Here is a 19,889-nt window from a genome sequence, read left to right on the forward strand (position 1 = left end):
CAGCGAAGTGATTGGCGCGAAGAAGTTGGCATTTAAAAGGTGGAGAAAGTCGCGGACTGAAGCAGATAGGATCGATTACATCTGGTTCAAGAAAAAAGCGCGAAAGGAGGTGGCTAAAGCGATAGAAAGGCATCAGAAAGAGCTTCTCGTAAAAATGCAGGAGAATGGACGAAAAGCGTTGTTTAGAACGGCTAGAAGGAGAGGAACGATATTTTGGGTGCTCCCGGCGTGCAGAACCACGATGGAGAAGTGTGGAGGGCGTACTGTGACCGTTTGATGAATGTAGAGAATGAGTGGAATGGAGAAGTTGAAGCGGATGAAGTTTTGGGGAAAGTGGTTGATGAGGTGGCGGTGGTGCGCAAGAAAGAAAGGGGTGGACTGAAGGAAATGAAGAAGGGACAGGAAGAAGGAAATGGAAGTGGAATGGAATGGGATGAGGCAAAGACGAAGGGCATGAGATGCTCGAGGCAGGTGGAAGGACAATAAATGTGTGGTGTGTGAAAAAGAGTTGGAGGAATTCGATAATGTGTGGAAATGCAGTAAGTGGGTTCATGGAAGATGTTCAGGTGTCCGTGGTGCATTGACAGAGTAACTGATTTTGAGTGCAGGACGTCGAAGTGGTGGGCGAGTCGCGATTGAACGGTTTGAACTGGGTGAAGTGAGTTTGGAAGGTGTATCGGAGCTTAAATATCTGGGCGATGTGTTAAATGATGGTGGAGGTGCGAGCAAACGGTGAGGAACAGAGTTCAAGCAGCGTGGTGGAGTTTTAGAGTTGTCGGGAATGTTGTGCGGAAAGTCGACTTCGTTGAAGCAGAAGGAGAATTGTACAAGGCATGTGTTAGAAGTGTTTTGGGATATGGAGCAGAGTGTTGGGCGCCGAAAGCAGAGGACCTGAGAAGATTGGCGTCGACGGAAAGGAGAATGCTTAGGATGATGTGTGGTGTAACGTTGATGGATAGGATTCGAAGTGAAGAGATTAGAGAAAGAGTTGGTGTTGAGTGTATCGAGAATTGGGTAAGGCGCCAGCGTTTGAGGTGGTTTGGGCATGTGGAAAGGAGGGAAGAAAGTGCTAAAATTCGTAGAACGTTGCATATGAATGTTGATGGAGTCCGCAAACGAGGTAGACCGAGAAGGAGATGGATGGATGCTGTGAACAGTGATATGAAGGCGATGGGTATAACGAGAGATATGGCGAGAGATAGAGACGTTTGGCGTAGAAAAATTCATGGACCGGTCAACCCCCCTGGCGGGGATTAATACTGGCCGGTATACAAATGTTGTTTGTTTGTTTGTTTGTTATCAACCATGGCAGTGTTGGGATAGCTCTAACCTGCAGAAACAAAGAGAAATATTCTGAAATGCTTGGAAGGTTCACTTTTAGTGGTGGTCATGGGAGTTGTAAAAAATGGACATTCTGTCAAATCAAATTTGCCGCCATTGCAAAATGCTGTCAATTCTCTGCTTGATCAATGGCGGGGGGGTGGATATTCATAAAGAGTAAGTTGTTCTCTGGCCACAAAAATTAAAACAAAACAAACGTTTCTCGCAAAGCATTCTTTTCTTTACACTTTGACTGTTTAAATTCACATGCATTTTATTTCTTACCGGTAAACATTTAATATTCCTTACAGCTTTGTATTGGCAAAAAACAATCGCCTCGTAAAATTACATTCCCGCAATTCCCTCGAGTCCCATCCCCCTGTCAAGTAGCTCGCCACCATTCGTGACATAATTTCAACGTGCTATGGGAGCATTGTATAGCAGGTCTTTCTGTAAAAGATACCGCTATTTTTTTAATTTTTTGATTGGGACTTAACTACAATGTGCTCCTTTCTACTACCACGAGGATACAAACGAAGGTCAAGAGTGTGATTTATCGAGCAGAGAAGGGACGACACTTCGCAATGGCGGTAAATTTGTCATTCATTCGTATGTCAACTAAACAATATCAATTTCTGTGAAGAAATGCATAATAAGAGTCACCCCTAAAAGTGAACATTCTCAACACTCTAAGTACTTCAGAATGATTATTTTTTGTTCGTGGAAGTTGGAGCTGCCTTTGTAGACACTGTCAAACTGCCATTTCGGGTGGGTCTTTATTTCTACCCGAATTGAGGATTTAACACATTCATATGCCATGCCATGCTGTTTGTCGTAGTCATTTTATCCAAAATGAGTTGAGATTGCTTCCGGTAAATGAATTGCATACAAACTCTTATACATATTTTGGACTATTCAGGGATAAAGCCAGATTCACCTTATTTCTTCTCCGGAAAAGATCAGGGTCTTTGCTAACTCCTGCCAAAAATCAAACACAGCAATAGGATTGAAACAAATTCAGCATTTGTATGTTGTTTACTTACTTAACACATCACTATCTTATACAGAAAAATTTCTTGTTGGTTTATATTTCTAAACTAAGCCAATCTCCATTGTTTTGATGTCTGAATGTTTTTCTACACTTGCTCTATACCCTCAAGATGATAAAACATTTAAAAATCTTGAAAGAAGTGAAAATTAAAGTGAGCTCGTCAGCTTGGTTTATTTGTCATTTTCTAAAAGCATCTCATGTAATTGGCTCCCTTAATGGTAGCCATAGTTGGTTTGGTGTTGCAAAGACAAAACCATACATCAAAGTTGATAGTATGCTACCAAGAAACGGACCAACCCAGTAGACATAATGATGTTTCCAATAATTTTTCACAACTGCGGGACCAAAACTTCGTGCAGGATTCATGGAACCTCCCGAAATGACCCCACTAAGAGGAAAAAGTAAATATTTAAAAAACCTTAGACCTTCATCATATTGTAACATGTTCATAAACATACATTGCCAAAATTCCGCCTGTAACTGTAAAGCCAATGGCAAGAGGAGCAAACTTGCTCTTGTTTCTCTCATCAAATGCGACCATCAACACGACAAACACCAGGAGGGAGGTCGCTAAGGCTTCAGCCAAAATGCCTTGACCTGGATTGATATCAGTTCCAAGCATGTGCACACCACCAAAGGTTTTGCATATTGCTTAGAGCTCATCGCTGCCTGCAATAAAGAAAATATAAACTGAGCTGAAATTGCCTTTGCAACCTCCTAACTTGTTCATACACTCCATGATTTGAAATGTGTGTAGTTAATATGTTTTATCAGAAAATGGCCTGTCACTAGAGAAGCAAAACCACGGTTTAACTACTTCCCATTAAGAGACGAGAATTTTATTTCCTAATTAAGGACATAAATATTGAGCAGTTCATTTGACGACAAAAGGCATTTTGAAAACAAAATACGAAAATCAAATACCATAGACAATATTTCATGATGTCAATTTTTCGGTAAGAAAATTGGCATTTCAAGGAAAACATTTTTACTTCCATTGACTGTATCATGTGTTCGTAGTACTTACTCGTGCTAAACCTGCGCCGATAATTCCTCCCAAAAGCTGAGATAAAATATACAACGGTGCAAGTACTGGTTGTAAACCACGAACGATTGTAAGTGCCAGAGTTACTGCTGGATTAAAATGACCACCACTGCAAATAGTAAGACAAATAAACTTATTTTACCATTTGTGAATGCAGAATATGAATTCCAGGATTTTGAATTCATATTTTGATTCTCTGATGATAGCTTTTCAATTTCGTGGTTGATAGTATGTAGTCTCTGTTTATTTCTAATGGTTATTTCAGTTTCTGGGGGGTGGGGTACGTAATTTACTCACTTGATATAGATGAACGAAGCCGTTATTATTTATTTTTTAAACTTGAAAACACACCACAAAATATTCAACTTGCATTGACTTTGAATCTGTTTCTGAATGGATTTTTTGGGGTTTTTTTTAGTGTTTTGAAGAAAGATTAACATGCAGATCACGCTTATTTTACCAATCGTCCTATTAAACAAGCTTCTCTAACTTAAGGTAAGTGTTGACAACTTGAATGCCATTTTGTAGAACTAGTAGAGAATGAAAATAGGTGCGCCGCATGTACATATGGTTACGTAATCTTGCAAATGAGCACAAAAACGAACATTGTTCAAATAAATACATTTTATGTTTAATGTCGAAGCTTAAGAACAAACACAACAAAATGCAATCGTTATTCTATCTTTTGACACTCTCCTGTCGTGAAAAAAATGTTTTCACCACTCATTGACGTGTTCCGAGTATAGATCATATAGAAAGTATAATTGGTCTGTAATTTTTGTCAAAATGACTCGTCATTTTATGGGCTTGCTGCAGAAATAAAATAGAAACAGCCAGATACAAAATGGACAGTTGACTTGACTAAATCTTTTTTTTGGGATAAACATGATATTTTCAAGAATATTTTTTCAATGTAGGGATTTGTTGTCTATATCAGTAGCACGATACTTTCTTTACTTCAACCGATAAATCGACACCCGTGTTTGAAAACTGTTGGCAATTCTCATATTGAATAGCATTTTAAAAAGACCACTATCGACATTCTATGCGAAAGTCTTCACACCCTGAAAATATTAGATACCCAACGAGTTTATGCCAAACTGTCGAAGAACTATTTTAGGCACGTTTAAAAAATTTGGCGCATAAAAAATAAGACGTTTTAAAAGGATCTTGTTACCGTAGCGGAAGTGCATAATAGTCATGCGGTGTTAGAAGTCTCAGAAATCCAACAAAATGCTGGATTTAAAACGATCTTTGAACCACGTAATTCTCATAATATTTCTGCCACAGTTAACAGTTGCAAATTTAGAGTTGTGGTAAATGTTTTGGTGTATCTTTACCTGTATACAGAGTAAACAGCTAAGCGTCTTGTTCATTTTTTTGCTGTTATTAATGTTATCACACACTAACAACCATTTTACAAACTAAAAGAGACAAGATCGTTAATCAAACTCGAATCTTGAGTTTAAAAAATGATTGTCTGTTTTGTCTATTTTTGAAGTAATTAGGTAGAATAAGTACTTAGTTTTATAGTATAAAAATGAAAAAAATGAACGCATTTCATTTTCACTCCAAGCTCATATTGCTCAGCTAGAAAGATGATATGGATAAAATCTGGCGGATATTTGCTTTCACGCTAATTTACAAAGCAAAGACCTTCACGTATAGGAGTATTAACCTGTTTTCACTGCATGATTTACCTGACGGTGGCAGTTCCAGCGATTAACACAAATAATATAAGACCATGTGTAAAGGCAGTGCTACTGATGTAGTTCATACCACCAAGATCTGCAAAAACAAAAATTGTTGTACCAAACAGCTCGGCTACACATGGCCGTATGTATTTAAAAAACAAAGTCGAGTAAACTCGCAACTTGGACGGTTGCTCCTCGATGTTAAAGCGGTTGTCTTCCTCCATTTTGTTCAGGCTATTGCAATAATTGGAGCTTATGTCGACTATTCGATAATGAAGCGCTGTCGTGTATAGGTTACGCAAAGGCCGAATAACAATGAATTTGTTGTTTGGTGATGAAAGTGAGCGAGGGAGGGACTGGTGAGGCTTAACATTATGAAAAGGTGCGAGGAGAGGTAGGTAAAGTTTAACATTGTGAATTTTACGGAAGGGTGCTAGAGAGTGGTGGAGAAGCATTTGATGTTTACGTTTGAAGGCGAAGATATAACTTTTTATCGGTGGAACTATGTTGCGTTTTTGGTTTCTGGTGAGAACTGATACGCAAAGGGCCCACAATAATCTATCCGATTCATACATATTCTTTTATCTTGCTTACATCCTGACGAAAATCTTCAACTACTACATAACAATATGCTAAAGACAAAGTGAGCGTCGTTATGGACCTATGTTTTCATTAACACATTAAATCTCACGAAAAGAAAAATTCGAAAAATTTTCAAGCTCCCGAGTATATATTTCTAAACTACTCCAGCCTCGAAGGTTTAAATCCATTAAAAGACATTTACAATGCGAGTCCTGTATCCATACAGTGCTCTAACAAACTAGCCATAGTTGGTTTGGTGAAGCCAAGACAAAACCATACATCAAAGTTGATAACATGCCACCAAGAAACGGACCAACCCAGTAGACATAATGATGTTTCCAAGAATTTTTCACAACTGCTGCACCAAAACTTCGCACAGGATTCATGGAACCTCCTGTAATCTGAAGACTAAGAGCAAAAATTTAAATTGAATGACATAGAACCAGTGCACAGAACTTCATTTTTCTGGCAATATATTGGCCAGAAAGTTACGTTAACGTGTTTATAAACTTACTTTGCTGCAATTCCGCCTACAACTGACAAACCAATGGCGAGAGGAGCGAGTTTACTCTTGTTTCTCTCATCTAATAAAACCATCAACACTACGAGTACCAAAATGGAGGTCGCTAAGGCTTCAGCCAAAATGCCTTGACCTGGATTGATATCAGTCCCTTGGGTACGATAAGGGTGTAGGGTACTATAAGGGTCTAGAGCACGAACACCCCCTAGGGTACGAACACCCCCTAAGTTTTCTTTGTAGTCTTTAGAGCTCATCGCTGCCTGAAAAGAAGACAATACATGCGGACTGAGTTTATTTTAATGGTTTTTAAAGCATTATTTGTACATGTAACTTTTCCTACTGTACGTTTAAATGCTCATAAGTATGTGAGATTTTTTCGTCACGATTTTTCTATTGGAGACATGTACGTGCATGCAATTGACGATACAACTTTTTGAAGTTATTTCACAAAATTTTATTTTCATGCCCTCGTTTTCAAATGACAATAACGTATTGACATACCTCGTTTTGAAAGAAAGCATTGCACTTTCAATTAAAGTGAGTGCTCCATATGTTATTGCACTATATAATACTTACTCGAGCTAAAGCTGCGCCAATTATTCCTCCCAAAATTTGAGATATAATAAACAACAGTGCAAGTACTGGTTGTATACCACGAAAGATTGTTAGCGCCAGAGTTACTACTGGATTAAAACAACCACCGCTGTAAAAGATAAGACAAACAGCTTATTATTTGAGTTTGATGACGAGGATTAGATATATGAAACAACGTAGTTAATGCATTTGCATTGTTTCTACGTATATTAAACTATAAGGTGCAAAATTTTCGTTTATAGGCACTTTAACAATTTCGCGCATTGTATTTGAACGAATTATATTGTAAGTATTTGATCTTATTAAACCCCCAAAGCTTTTACCTCCCTTCCCCCTCCCCCTACACACACATTTGAATGTGAGTTGGGTATATGTTGAGTAAAGATTCCGTAACATTTTGTCTCTTTTACCTACTTGTTCTTTCTTTTCCATAAATGTTAAACTTGTCCTTGTTTACACACACATTTGAAATGTGAGTTGGGTATATGTGGAGTAAAAATTCCGTAACATTTTGAATCTTTTACCTACTTGTTCTTTATTTTCCATAAATGTTAAACTTCCCCCTCCCCTACACACACATTTGAAATGTGAGTTGCGTATATGTGGAGTAAAGATTCCTTAACATTTTGTCTCTTTTACCTACTTGTTCTTTCTTTTCTATAAATGTTAAACTTGTCCTTGTTTAGATGCAAATGAAAATAGCGATGAGCAATTTTTATGCGAATAGTATAGTAATTATACTTAGATAAAGTATTTCAAACTAAAAATGCGATATTCAAAAAATTACACAATTACAAACAAGTTTGACAAACTCCTAGCATGTTATATAATTCGTTACTTCCCAGCAAATTACACCCCAAATTCAACATCTTGACATCACTATCTGACAATTCATGGATAACCTGAAGTCAAACTCAAACCACCAATATAGACATGCATTATTCCACATTCCCTTTTGCTGAGAAAGAAGTAATTGTCTAAGATTGTAGTACCTTTTTAATCAGTTTATTTGCAGCTGTTTAGTTAAGCTGACTGCTGTAGTTGTACTAGTATTATGTTGTATTGTTTTCATTTCTGGCATTTGTATTTCGGTAGCAAATGTCAAAATTCAGCTGCTTACATGGCGTGATAACAACTGGTTCACATTTTTTTTTGCCTACATGCAGTATTCTAAAGTATTCTACCTCACCATTGCTACGTCACTACGGGATTACATGAGATTGCGCCAGCGATCACAACTTCAATGTAAAGGTGAACACAACGAGATAGGACGCTTTTGTATTTGCCATTGTAATATTAATATATTTTGGGCAATCGTTTTGCATCGGGAATTTACAGCAAGCAATCTTGCTGTTTCCCTCTTACTACGATACAGGTCGACGTAATCGTCAATTTAAACTATTTTTCTGCTCATTTTGTTGTTTTTTCTTCGCAATCGACCGAAAACGCATGGCGGCGGAAGGTGAAACCGGCCATGAAGTCTTAGACTCGTCTGGCTCGGAAAATGAACGAGATGAAAGTCGTAATAACCGACGGATTAAAACATCATCTGATATACCATCGACAAGTGATGACGGTAGGGATATGGGACGAGATATAATTGCAATGCAACAAGTCCTAACTGATGGTCTTCAGCGAGGTTTTTCTAAGCTTACGGAGGCTATTGCTTCGCAGTTAAGCAACGCTACCAAACAGGGGCGCACTAGGACTCGCTCAGCATCAGAGTCATCGGACTCCGTGGCATCAGTAGCATCGGAAACGCGAAAAGCTACTAAAAGAGCGCGTCGTGAGTCAACAGGTGATGTTGACGTGGAAGTTGACGAATTGTTAGCAGGGAATGATCCCAACACTACATCGAATGTTGCCTCTGCTCAAAATGAGGAGGATGTTCTAGGCTCAATAGCTGAAGAATACAACCTTGACGAACAATGTGCTGAAGAGGTTAATCCTAAACTAGCAAGCATTGTTAACAAAATGGTGCGTAACAGATTAACCGATGAAAACTTAAAGAAAAATTGACACAGAGTACTCGGCCCACAAACTGCGAGAACATTGTAGGCACTAAAATCAACCCTGAAATTTGGCCGAAATTGAAGTCAAGCACTCGGAGTCGAGATATTAAATTACAAAGGGTGCAAAATATGTTACTGAAGGCTAGCATTCCGGTGGTTAAAGTTATCCACAAACTCATGCAGGCTGATTCATCTCAACTTGAGGATAATAAATCAATGATAAGGAGTCTAATGGACTCTATGGCCATTCTGGGACATACTAATTATGAGTTCGTGCAAAGACGTAGAGAACTGATACGACCAGACCTTAATGATAAATATCAGCAACTTTGTGGTGAACATATTGAGTTCACAAACTGGCTATTTGGGGATGATTTACCCAAACAAGTGCAGGATATTAGTGCCACCAATCGAGTAAGCCAACAGCTGGCTAGTTCCCGACAATATGATCGGCAGAATGGAACGGGCTCCTACTCCAGGCACTCACATCGCCCAAGGGACCATTATGGTCAGAATTTTCGGCAGGGCCCTCGATGGCACAAACCCCATACCGGGAAAGAAAAGGCACCAAAAGACTGCCAGAAACAGCAATGACATCTACCCAATATAAGTTGGTAAGTCAAAATCCAGCCTCTAGTTTTATAGCGGGCGACTTCAATGTTTTATAATAAGTGGGAAAACTTAACAACTGACTCATTCATTTTGAATATTGTGAAAGGTTGTAAAATTGATTTACTTCAACAACCTTCCCAAATGCATGTTTCTAAACAGAAACAGTTTTCAGCAAAGAAGCCTCCTTCATTGAAGCTGAAATCTCTAAGTTGTTAGCAAAGCAGGTTATTATACCTAGTCATCATGAGAAAGGGAATATATTTCTACTATTTTCTTGACCCCCAAGAAAGATGGGTCATTTCGTCTGATACTAAATTTAAAGAGATTTAACAAATTTGTACGCTACCAACATTTTAAGATGGAATCACTTAAGCAGGTTATTCAAATGATAAAACCGGATTGTTTCATGGCTTCACTGGATATCAGGGATGCGTATTATTCTGTAGCTATTCATGAGTCCCACCAAAAGTATCTTAAATTTCACTTTAAGGGACAGTTATACCAATTTACTTGTATGCCCAATGGTCTTGCATGTGCCCCACGGTTGTTTACCAAGCTACTAAAACCAGTTTATGGTCATTTGCAGCACAGGGCTTATTATCAGTGGGATATATTGATGATTCCTATTTACAAGGGTATAGCTATGACGATTGTCGTCATAATGTTTCTACCACCTCCACGTTTTATCTGAACTGGGTTTTGCGTTCATGAAGAGAAGTCAAATTTCATCCCATCGCAAGAAATAGAATTCTTGGGATTTTTATTAAATTCTAAACTAATGATTGTTAGTTTGACGCCCAACAAGTCGCGCGGTTAAAGCAAGCTTGTGAAAACTCATGACACAAACTCAACCTTCCATAAGGGAAGTATCTGAAGTTATAGGAATCTTAGTGGCCAGTTTTCCAGGAGTAGAAATGGGCCCTTTATTTTACAGACAACTGGAGAATGATAAAATTTCAGCACTTAAGGCCTGCAGGGGCCATTATGATGAGGTTATGACACCTTCCAAAACCAGTCTGGCTGATTTGCGATGGTGGGCGGATAATATAGAAACCACTTATAAGACAATTTCAAAGCCTAAGCCTGAGTACACACTGTTTACTGATGCCTCATTGCTTGGCTGGGGAGCAAATTTCCAGGGAAAGTCTGCAGGAGGGCAGTGGTTACCCACTGAAGCTGTGCAACACATTAACTATCTGGAAATGTCTGCAGTCCTTTTGGTTTACAAACCTTTTGTTCTAGTTTGTCCAATACACATATTTGCCTAAAAACCGACAACACAACTGCAGTGTCATATATAAATAATATGGGGGGAAGTCAATCATTTCAATGCAATGCCAAAGCTAGGGAAATATGGATTTGGTGCATTCAAAACAGCATTTGGCTTACTGCAGTACACTTACCAGGCAAGTTTAATGGGGAAGCAGATAAAGCTTCTCGAGTTTTCATGACCAAACAGAATGGCAGTTGAATCCTAGCATGTATCAGTATATTGTTCAGTTTTTCGCATTTCAACCGGATATTGATTTATTTGCTTCAAGGCTCAATTATCAGATACAACCTTATATTTCATGGAATCCTGACCCAGGAGCCTTTGCAATTGACGCATTTACGTTTGACTGGACTAATCGTCGATTTTATGCTTTTCCACCTTTCTCTTTATTGGGCAGGGTGCTACAGAAAATAGAACAAGATCAAGCTACAGGAATATTAATTGTCCCAGATTGGAACACACAACCATGGTATCCCATTCTCCGAAGATGCTACTCCAAGAACCGCTGTTGTTGCCTTACCAGAAGGACATTCTAATATTGCCCTACAAACCAGGGGTTCAACATCCTCTGTCACAGAGATTACGACTGATGGCCTGCAGTTTATCCGGCAATCAATCGAAAGTACAGGAATCTCACCAGAGGCCACTGAAATATTAATGTGTTCTTGGCGTAAGTCAACCCGGCAGCAGTACAAGGGATACTTGGAACGATGGACACGATTTTGTTTAAAAAATGGGTTTCAACCATGTGCCCCACAGATCAATGAGGTAATTGATTATTTATTATCCTTGTTCAAGTCCGGTTTGGGATATAGTGGCATAAATACAGCACGTAGTGCCCTTTCATCGGTTCTCTCATTGCACGACGGCGTTTCTCTTGGATCTCACCCTTTGGTCATCAGATTTATGAAAGGGGTATTTGAACAAAGACCAAGTTTGCCAAGATACACAGCTACTTGGGACGTCAATATTGTGCTTAACTATTTTAAGGCGCTACCTTTGGCTGAACACCTGTCACTAAAGGAACTTACATTAAAGTTGGCAAGCTTGCTGGTGATATTGTCTGGGCAGCGACTGCAAACAATTCATCTGTTGCATATTGATCACATGATATTGCAGGAAAACAAAGTTATTTTCCAAGTCAAAGGGCTGGTGAAGCAGTCAAAACCCGGCAGGCACATAAAGGATTTAGAGTTTGAGGTATACACACCGGATGAGAGATTATGTGTTGTCCTATGCCTTAAAGAATATCTTAAGCGGACTTCCGTCATTCGAGGACAACAAAAACAGCTATTGTTGAGTTTTGTTAAACCCCATTCTGCGGTATCCAAGGACACTTTGAGTCGGTGGATCAAAACAATAATGGAAAAGGCTGGGGTAGATATGAACATTTTAAAACACATAGCACACGATCAGCTTCTACGTCTGCAGCATCACTATTGGGAGTGAATATTCAAACTATAATGAATACGGCTGGCTGGACTAATGCACGAACTTTTGCAAAATTTTATCATAAACCAATTGAGGGTTTAGCTAATTTTAGTCAGGCATTACTGCACAATGTTATTTAAAAATTTATTTTTGTTTTGTTAGAGTATAAAATTAGTTATGACTGGTACTGGTTTGGTTCATTCAGTTGTCTCATATCATTGGTACTTTAAAGTCTCATGTAATCCCGTAGTGACGTAGCAATGGTGAGGTAGAATTAAAAATTAAACGAGCTTACCTGTAAGTGAAGTTTGATTGGGATTCTACCGATCCATTGCGAGGAACGAAGGGATTACTGCCTCCCATATTGGATTTACTCTTTGTTATGTAATAGATATTAGTACTGTGTAGATTATTGCCGATTGTAAATGGCTGCTAACCCCGACCCAAGGTTATAATGATATTCGACAAGCGTTAAATATTGAAGTTGTGATCGCTGGCGCAATCTCATGTAATCCCTTCGTTCCTCGCAATGGATCGGTAGAATCCCAATCAAACTTCACTTACAGGTAAGCTCGTTTAATTTTTAATTAAACAAGATAGCAAAAGAGAGTAGAGCGAGAGAGAAGATATTAGTATAGTTGCCATGAGGTGCCAGGCGGGAAACGGATTCTCAATAAAAATATTTGAGCCAAACAAATAATTTTAAACATAGTCATAAACAATTTGGTTTTATGAAATTTATTAAGAGTGACGTTTCGTCTTTACTCAAGACATCTTCAGACTAAATTAGGAAGTTAACAAGAATATAGATATATATAGAGCTATTTACATAGTTTGAGGTATCAGGTTACTGTGAATGTGTAGGTGTGATGTGATGTATTGTGTGATGTAAATGTGATGTAAGTGTGATGTATTGTTAGGGTGAGGTGTTGAGATTAGAAAAGCTTAAGAGGGATGGAGCTGCCTTGGGTGTTAAGTGAAGGTTTTAGTTTGGAGATGAGGAGGCTTTCGTGGATCATGAGGTCGAATGTGTCGGAGCAGGATGAGATGATTTTAAAATCGTCTGGCGAAGCAGGGTGGTTGGAGGAGTTACTATGAGAAAGAATACTTGACATTAATGGGTTCGTATAGCGTTTTCCAGTCAAAGGAGAGATCCCCAAGTGTTCCGAGATTCTGGTGTGTAAGTGGCGTGTGGTTTGAACCACACACGACGCGGAACAGCATCGACACGTGTATAAATAAACAACACCAGATCTCAGAGACTTGGGAATTTTGTCCTTAACGGGAAAAAATGAAGAGAGTCGTGTGGGGGTACGGAAGACGAATCTGACATTGAGATGAGGGAAAGCAGCGTTGTAGAGACGATTGATTTGTGTGCGGATTTGTAACGAGTGACAGCCGGTGAATGGGATACAGAAAATACACTATTTTCTTTGCGACACTAAGGGCAGGTGGTTTCTGTTCGAATTTTGTGTCATTTTGTGTTGGATAGCAATTGAGTTTGAATAGTAGCGAGAGACTTGCCGAGCGGAAATCGAATTCGTGTAATAAAAATTAATGCCCAACATAAAGTTCTGATTAGAGCCATAGAAATAGACCAAAAAAAACAAATTGTAAAATTAAATTTATTGTAACGTTTCGTCTTTACTCAAGACATCTTCAGACAAATAATAAATAGGATGTTAAGACAAGATATTATATTTACATACGAGCGTGTTTCCCGTTAATTTCTTCTTGAAGGAGTTTATTTTGGCATTGGCGATAAGCGCTAGAGTTTTGTAAGCGACGACTAGCTACTTTGAACCACAGGAATCTTGGTATCACAGAGCGCTTTTCCCAGCTTGAGTTCAAGTCGTTGGAATTTTCTAAATGCTTCGATATTATTATAGTAGCGAGAGACTTGCCGAGCGGAAATCGAATTCGTGTCTATTTCTATTTTTGGTCTATTTCTATGGCTATAATCAGAACTTTATGTTGGGCATTAATTTTTATTACACGAGTTTAAATAGTTTTCTGGTGGTTTCAATTTGGGCATGAAAAGTCTCATAACTAGAGCAGAGTTTGAAAAAGCGGTGTAATAGGCCAGAGATTAAGTTGCGTTTGTAAGAAAGTGGGATAAAGCTGTGAAAGTTTGTGAAAAGACCGGTAAATGTGGGTTTACGATATACAGAGGTGGTGAATTTGTCGTTTGAGCGGTAAATGTCAATGTCTAAAAACGGTAGTCGTCCATTATTTTCCGTCTCAGAGGTAAAAGTGATGTTGGGGTGTTGATGGTTAATGTAGTCGAAAAAGAGAAGAACGTGATCAAGTGATTTAAAAAGGAGGAAGCAATCATCGACATAACGTCTGTAGAGAACAGGTTTGAATTTCTGGGGACAGTTTTTCAGCCAGTTTTGTTCATGGAAAGACATGAATATGTTGGCAAAAGGGGGGCCAAGGGGACTACCTATAGCAACACCATCAATTTGGTGGTATAAGCGGTCGTTAAACATAAAGTGGCAATTTTTAACAGATAGCGTTAGTAGATTACTGAATTCTGTGCGGGTGAGTCCATGAAATCTCATCTCCAAACTAAAACCTTCACTTAACACCCAAGGCAGCTCCATCCCTCTTAAGCTTTTCTAGTCTCAACACCTCACCCTAACAATACATCACACTTACATTACACTTACATCACACTTACATCACACAATACATCACATCACACCCACATCACAGTAACTCAAACTAGCTCTATATATATCTATATTCTTGTTAACTTCCTAATTAGTCTGAAGATGTCTTGAGTAAAGACGAAACTTCACTCTTTTAATAAATTTTATAAAACCAAATTGTTTATGACTATGTTTAAAATTATTTGTTGGGCTCTAATATTTATATTGAGAATATTAATATAGAATAAAGTTAGAGACAAGAGAGTAATATAGAGTATAGTTTAGAGCAAGAGACAAATAGATGATAATACAAAATCATCCTGGTTTTACTTTTGCATATACCTGACAGAAGAAGTTGCAGCGATTAACGCAAATATCAAGTAACCATGTACAAAAGCACTGTACTTTCCAAGACATATATCAATATAGACTATGAGTATAGTGCCAAACATCTCGGCAATACATGGTTGGATGTATTTGAAAAATAAAGACGATTCAAATTGTGATCTTGGTGGTTGTTCCTCGATGGTAAAACGGTGGTCTTCCATTTTGTTCAAATTACCGGAGCTAATGAACTCAGTGTTTATCAACAGAGCCTTCTATTAGTAAGAGTTGGGACCACTTGTTGGGACATCTATTGTTATCCGTTTAGCTTACGTAGATTGGGCAATATTGATCACCTGATCAATTTCCGCCATTTTGGTTCCTAGTTTTGAAATTTGAGCTAGTGTTTATATAGCAATTGCTGCTAGTAATACAGTATTTTGAGATAATATTGCGTTTTTATACGGATAAGTTTGTAATAACTGATTGTTGACGGCTACTAAATGTCATTACATATCGCCAGAATCGAGGATTACGAAAAAAATGAAAGAAATGCCTCGAACTTACGAAATTTGATTGCGTATGGTGATTGTTGTGCTGAACTGCTTAATTGAACCTTATATCAATAAGGTTCAATTAACTGACTCAAGTAGAGAAACATTTTTGGACCAAATAACATTACAAAGTTCGTGCTGATGCAGTTTCAATAGTTTTCTTACTCCAAAGCTTGTTTTTTAATCGAAGATGATTTCTCATTATGTTCTGAAATTGGTCAATCTACGAACCTCTCAATTCTCAGCCACTTCCACACTAAAACAAACAACTACACCAAATCACAGAAACTCTTATAATTTTCCATGTTGTATTTTGTATTTTTAGTTCATCATTTAAAAATGAAGTAATTATAATTAGGATATTCACTGAAACAGCTGAATACAATATATTTTTGGTAATGAATTGTGCAAATGTTCCCTACTTCTGTAGCTCAAAGTAGAACATTACTTCTCTTCTAGACTTTTCAATGATATTTTAATTTTAGGTTTTGTTTATAAGATCACAGAGGCATATCTCCATAATTTCAGCTATTTGGGCTTTTTAATGTATATTACAACTGTTGCTACCTTTCTCTTATATATTAAAATATTGCTGGCTTTCTGATATTTATTTAGGTGCTGCTAGCTTTTAGATATACGTATTTCACTGGCAATACAAGGCATAGAATTTGAACAAATGGGGCTGAGCCCCCTCCAACACACCCCTGTTTGATCATTAAACACATACGGAAGTTTTGTCATTCCTCAACCAATAAATTTAACTCTTTGCTAAATTAAAGATTGGATCAGACTCATATGCTGTATAAAAGACTACAAACAGTGGCATTTATAGCAAAAAGACTGTTCTTCAACAATAGAAATGTTTCATGTTATAGAAATAATATATTCATTTTAAAGAAATGCTTCACCAAAATTTTCAGCAGAATCCTTAACAAACTTTATTAGAAATAAACTTTAATACTTTATAAAGTGTTAAAGGCGAAATAACTTCATATAAAGGAATAAAACGTTTAAGGTCAAATGCATCTTGGTCAAATCATTGCATATTTCAATAACTAAAAAGTAAAAAAGTCTGTCATTTTCTGCTGAGCATGAAAATTTTGTGATCTTTCAGAATAAAAAATGTCATGCTTGGATTAAATTGGGGGGCTCCGTGCTCGCCCCAGACCGTTTGTCCCAACTCTTACTAATAGAGGGCTCTGCTTATCAAGCACAACAATCAAATCAAAAATCAGCACGTCTAAGCATATTTAACCCAACCGTGACGGACATCCTGGGTAAAATAGTTCTCTTTATTCTATTGAAATAATCTGCTCAATCAATATTTCTATCTTCCTTGACATACATCCTGTATATATACTTATTTCGTGTTAAGTGCTTTCTTTCGGTCCTAGTTAATAACTAATTTCTGACAGTATCAAGAACGGTAGAGAACGTTAGCAGAGATCAAAAATCTTGACCTGGAATCTTTTCGTTTTGATAGAGTTTTCTGACATTGACATAAGAGCAAATTCTTTCTTAGTTATTCATAGAAATGTACAATATATATGTACTGAATTCTTTTCCGTTGCTGTCTAAGACCTTGGCAAACATTCTGTGACATTACCCAATATTCTCCTGAATACGTGAGGTAGGCATCACTTGTCGTACGAAAAAACATTTGTAGCGATTAAAATCTTATAGAGTAATATAAGCAGTTAACAAGAGTTGTTTTGAGGGCTTTACTACGGTATTGTGCACTCTCTCCAAATATTTAATTTGTTTGCTTATCTCTTGTGTATTTACTTTATGTATGAACGAGAGTATTTTTCACGCTACTCTCAGAAAGTGTTCTAAATATTCTTGATCGTTCATTTTCATCTTCCTACAAATATCCATTAATCCAAGTCCTTTGTGTGTTCTGATTTCATTTGCAAAATGAAATGTTGCATTCTGAGCAGCAACCGAACCCTTTGTACATTGTTTTTCAATCTCTCTTCTTCTGGCTTTGAATTTTGATACTTCTATCGGAAAGTTTTCTTCCTTCGCGATCTCTTCCCAAAGGGTTGCATTGAAAAATTCGTACAACTTGAAATCAGCTTTGTTCCACTTTTTTATCCCTTCTTCAACTTCAAGTGGATATTCACGTTGTCTCTCTTCAGGTGGTAACATTGTACTAAATTAGATGACGTCATCTGTATCCCAGCATAACTTGCGTTTCATTAAGACCAACGATTCATCCAGGTACTCATAGATGAGGACTATGGTAAATCTGTTGTGCAAGTCCAATATGGCGTTCGATATCGCAACCTCATTTTGATCAAATTATTGTTGTAGAAGAGTAAAGTTAGCTTGGAAGGTGGACCTTCAACCGATAAATCGACACCCGTGTTTGTAAACTATTGGCAATTCTCATATTGAATAGCATTTTAAAAAGACCACTATCGACATTCTATGCGAATTGCAAACAACGTTTGTTTAATCCAAGCGAAAGTCTTCACACATTGAAAGTATTAGATACCCAACGAGTTTATGCCAAACTGTCGAAGAACTATTTTAGGCACGTTTAAAAAATTTGGCGCATAAAAAATAAGACGTTTTAAAAGGATCTTGTTACCGTAGCGGAAGTGTATAATAGTCATGCGGTGTTAGAAGTCTCAGAAATCCAACAAAATGCTGGATTTAAAACGATCTTTGAACCACGTAATTCTCATAATATTTCTTCCACAGTTAGCAGTTGCAAATTTAGAGTTGTGGTAAATGTTTTGGTGTATCTCCACCTGTATACAGAGTAAACAACTAAGCAAGTGTCTTGTTCATTTTTTTGCTGTTATTAATGTTATCACACACAAACAACCATTTTACAAACTAAAAGAGACAAGATCGTTAATCAAACTCGAATCTTGAGTTTAAAAAATGATTGTCTGTTTTGTCTATTTTTGAAGTAATTAGGTAGAGTAAGTACTTAGTTTTATAGTATGGAAATGAAAAAAATGAACGCATTTCATTTTCATACGAAGCTCGTATTGCTCAGCTAGAAAGATGATATGGATAAAATCTGGCGGATATTTGCTTTCACGCCAAAGCAAAGACCCTTCACGTATAGGAGTTCAAAATTGACCTGTTTTCACTACATGATTTACCTGACGGTAGCAGTTCCAGCGATTAACACAAATAATATAAGACCATGTGTAAAGGCAGTGCTACTGATGTAGTTCATACCACCAAGATCTGCAAAAACAAAAATTGTTGTACCAAACAGCTCGGCTACACATGGCATGTGTACAAGGCATGTGTTAGAAGTGTTTTGGGATATGGAGCAGAGTGTTGGGCGCCGAAAGCAGAGGACCTGAGAAGATTGGCGTCGACGGAAAGGAGAATGCTTAGGATGATGTGTGGTGTAACGTTGATGGATAGGATTCGAAGTGAAGAGATTAGAGAAAGAGTTGGTGTTGAGTGTATCGAGAATTGGGTAAGGCGCCAGCGTTTGAGGTGGTTTGGGCATGTGGAAAGGAGGGAAGAAAGTGCTAAAATTCGTAGAACGTTGCATATGAATGTTGATGGAGTCCGCAAACGAGGTAGACCGAGAAGGAGATGGATGGATGCTGTGAACAGTGATATGAAGGCGATGGGTATAACGAGAGATATGGCGAGAGATAGAGACGTTTGGCGTAGAAAAATTCATGGACCAACTCCTGGCGGGGATTAATACTGGCCGGTATACAAATGTTGTTTGTTTGTTTGTTTGTTATCAACCATGGCAGTGTTGGGATAGCTCTAACCTGCAGAAACAAAGAGAAATATTCTGAAATGCTTGGAAGGTTCACTTTTAGTGGTGGTCATGGGAGTTGTAAAAAATGGACATTCTGTCAAATCAAATTTGCCGCCATTGCAAAATGCTGTCAATTCTCTGCTTGATCAATGGCGGGGGGGGGGGTGGATATTCATAAAGAGTAAGTTGTTCTCTGGCCACAAAAATTAAAACAAAACAAACATTTGTCGCAAAGCATTCTTTTCTTTAAACTTCGACTGTTTAAATTCACATGCATTTTATTTCTTACCGGTAAACATTTAATATTCCTTACAGCTTTGTATTGGCAAAAAACAATCGCTTCGTAAAATTACATTCCCGCAATTCCCTCGAGTCCCATCCCCCTGTCAAGTAGCTCACCACCATTCGTGACATAATTTCAATGTGCTATGGGAGCATTGTGTAGCAGGTCTTTCTGTAAGAGATACCGCTA

At 37.9% G+C, this 19,889-nt stretch overlaps 2 protein-coding genes across 2 annotated transcripts; both read right to left on the minus strand.

Annotated features, from left to right (window-relative positions):
* Nucleotides 1-2,336: 2,336 nt before the first annotated feature.
* LOC124444788 (aquaporin-8-like) lies at nt 2,337-5,509 on the minus strand. The gene is given in 5 exon segments (XM_046995442.1): nt 2,337-2,759; nt 2,830-2,972; nt 2,975-3,040; nt 3,399-3,525; nt 5,117-5,509. Coding segments are annotated over 5 exon segments (747 nt in total). The 5' UTR covers nt 5,335-5,509; the 3' UTR covers nt 2,337-2,566.
* A 160-nt stretch (nt 5,510-5,669) lies between these two features.
* LOC124444785 (aquaporin-8-like) lies at nt 5,670-15,399 on the minus strand. Its single transcript, XM_046995438.1, has 4 exons — nt 15,131-15,399; nt 6,789-6,915; nt 6,207-6,472; nt 5,670-6,100 (listed from the first exon to the last, which is right to left on the minus strand). Exons 1-4 carry the CDS (start codon nt 15,334-15,336, stop codon nt 5,923-5,925), a joined length of 777 nt encoding a protein of 258 aa, XP_046851394.1. The 5' UTR covers nt 15,337-15,399; the 3' UTR covers nt 5,670-5,922.
* Nucleotides 15,400-19,889: the final 4,490 nt, after the last annotated feature.

This window comes from Xenia sp. Carnegie-2017, unplaced genomic scaffold (assembly GCF_021976095.1).
Source record: "Xenia sp. Carnegie-2017 unplaced genomic scaffold, XeniaSp_v1 HiC_scaffold_21, whole genome shotgun sequence".
Lineage (NCBI taxonomy): Eukaryota > Metazoa > Cnidaria > Anthozoa > Malacalcyonacea > Xeniidae > Xenia > Xenia sp. Carnegie-2017.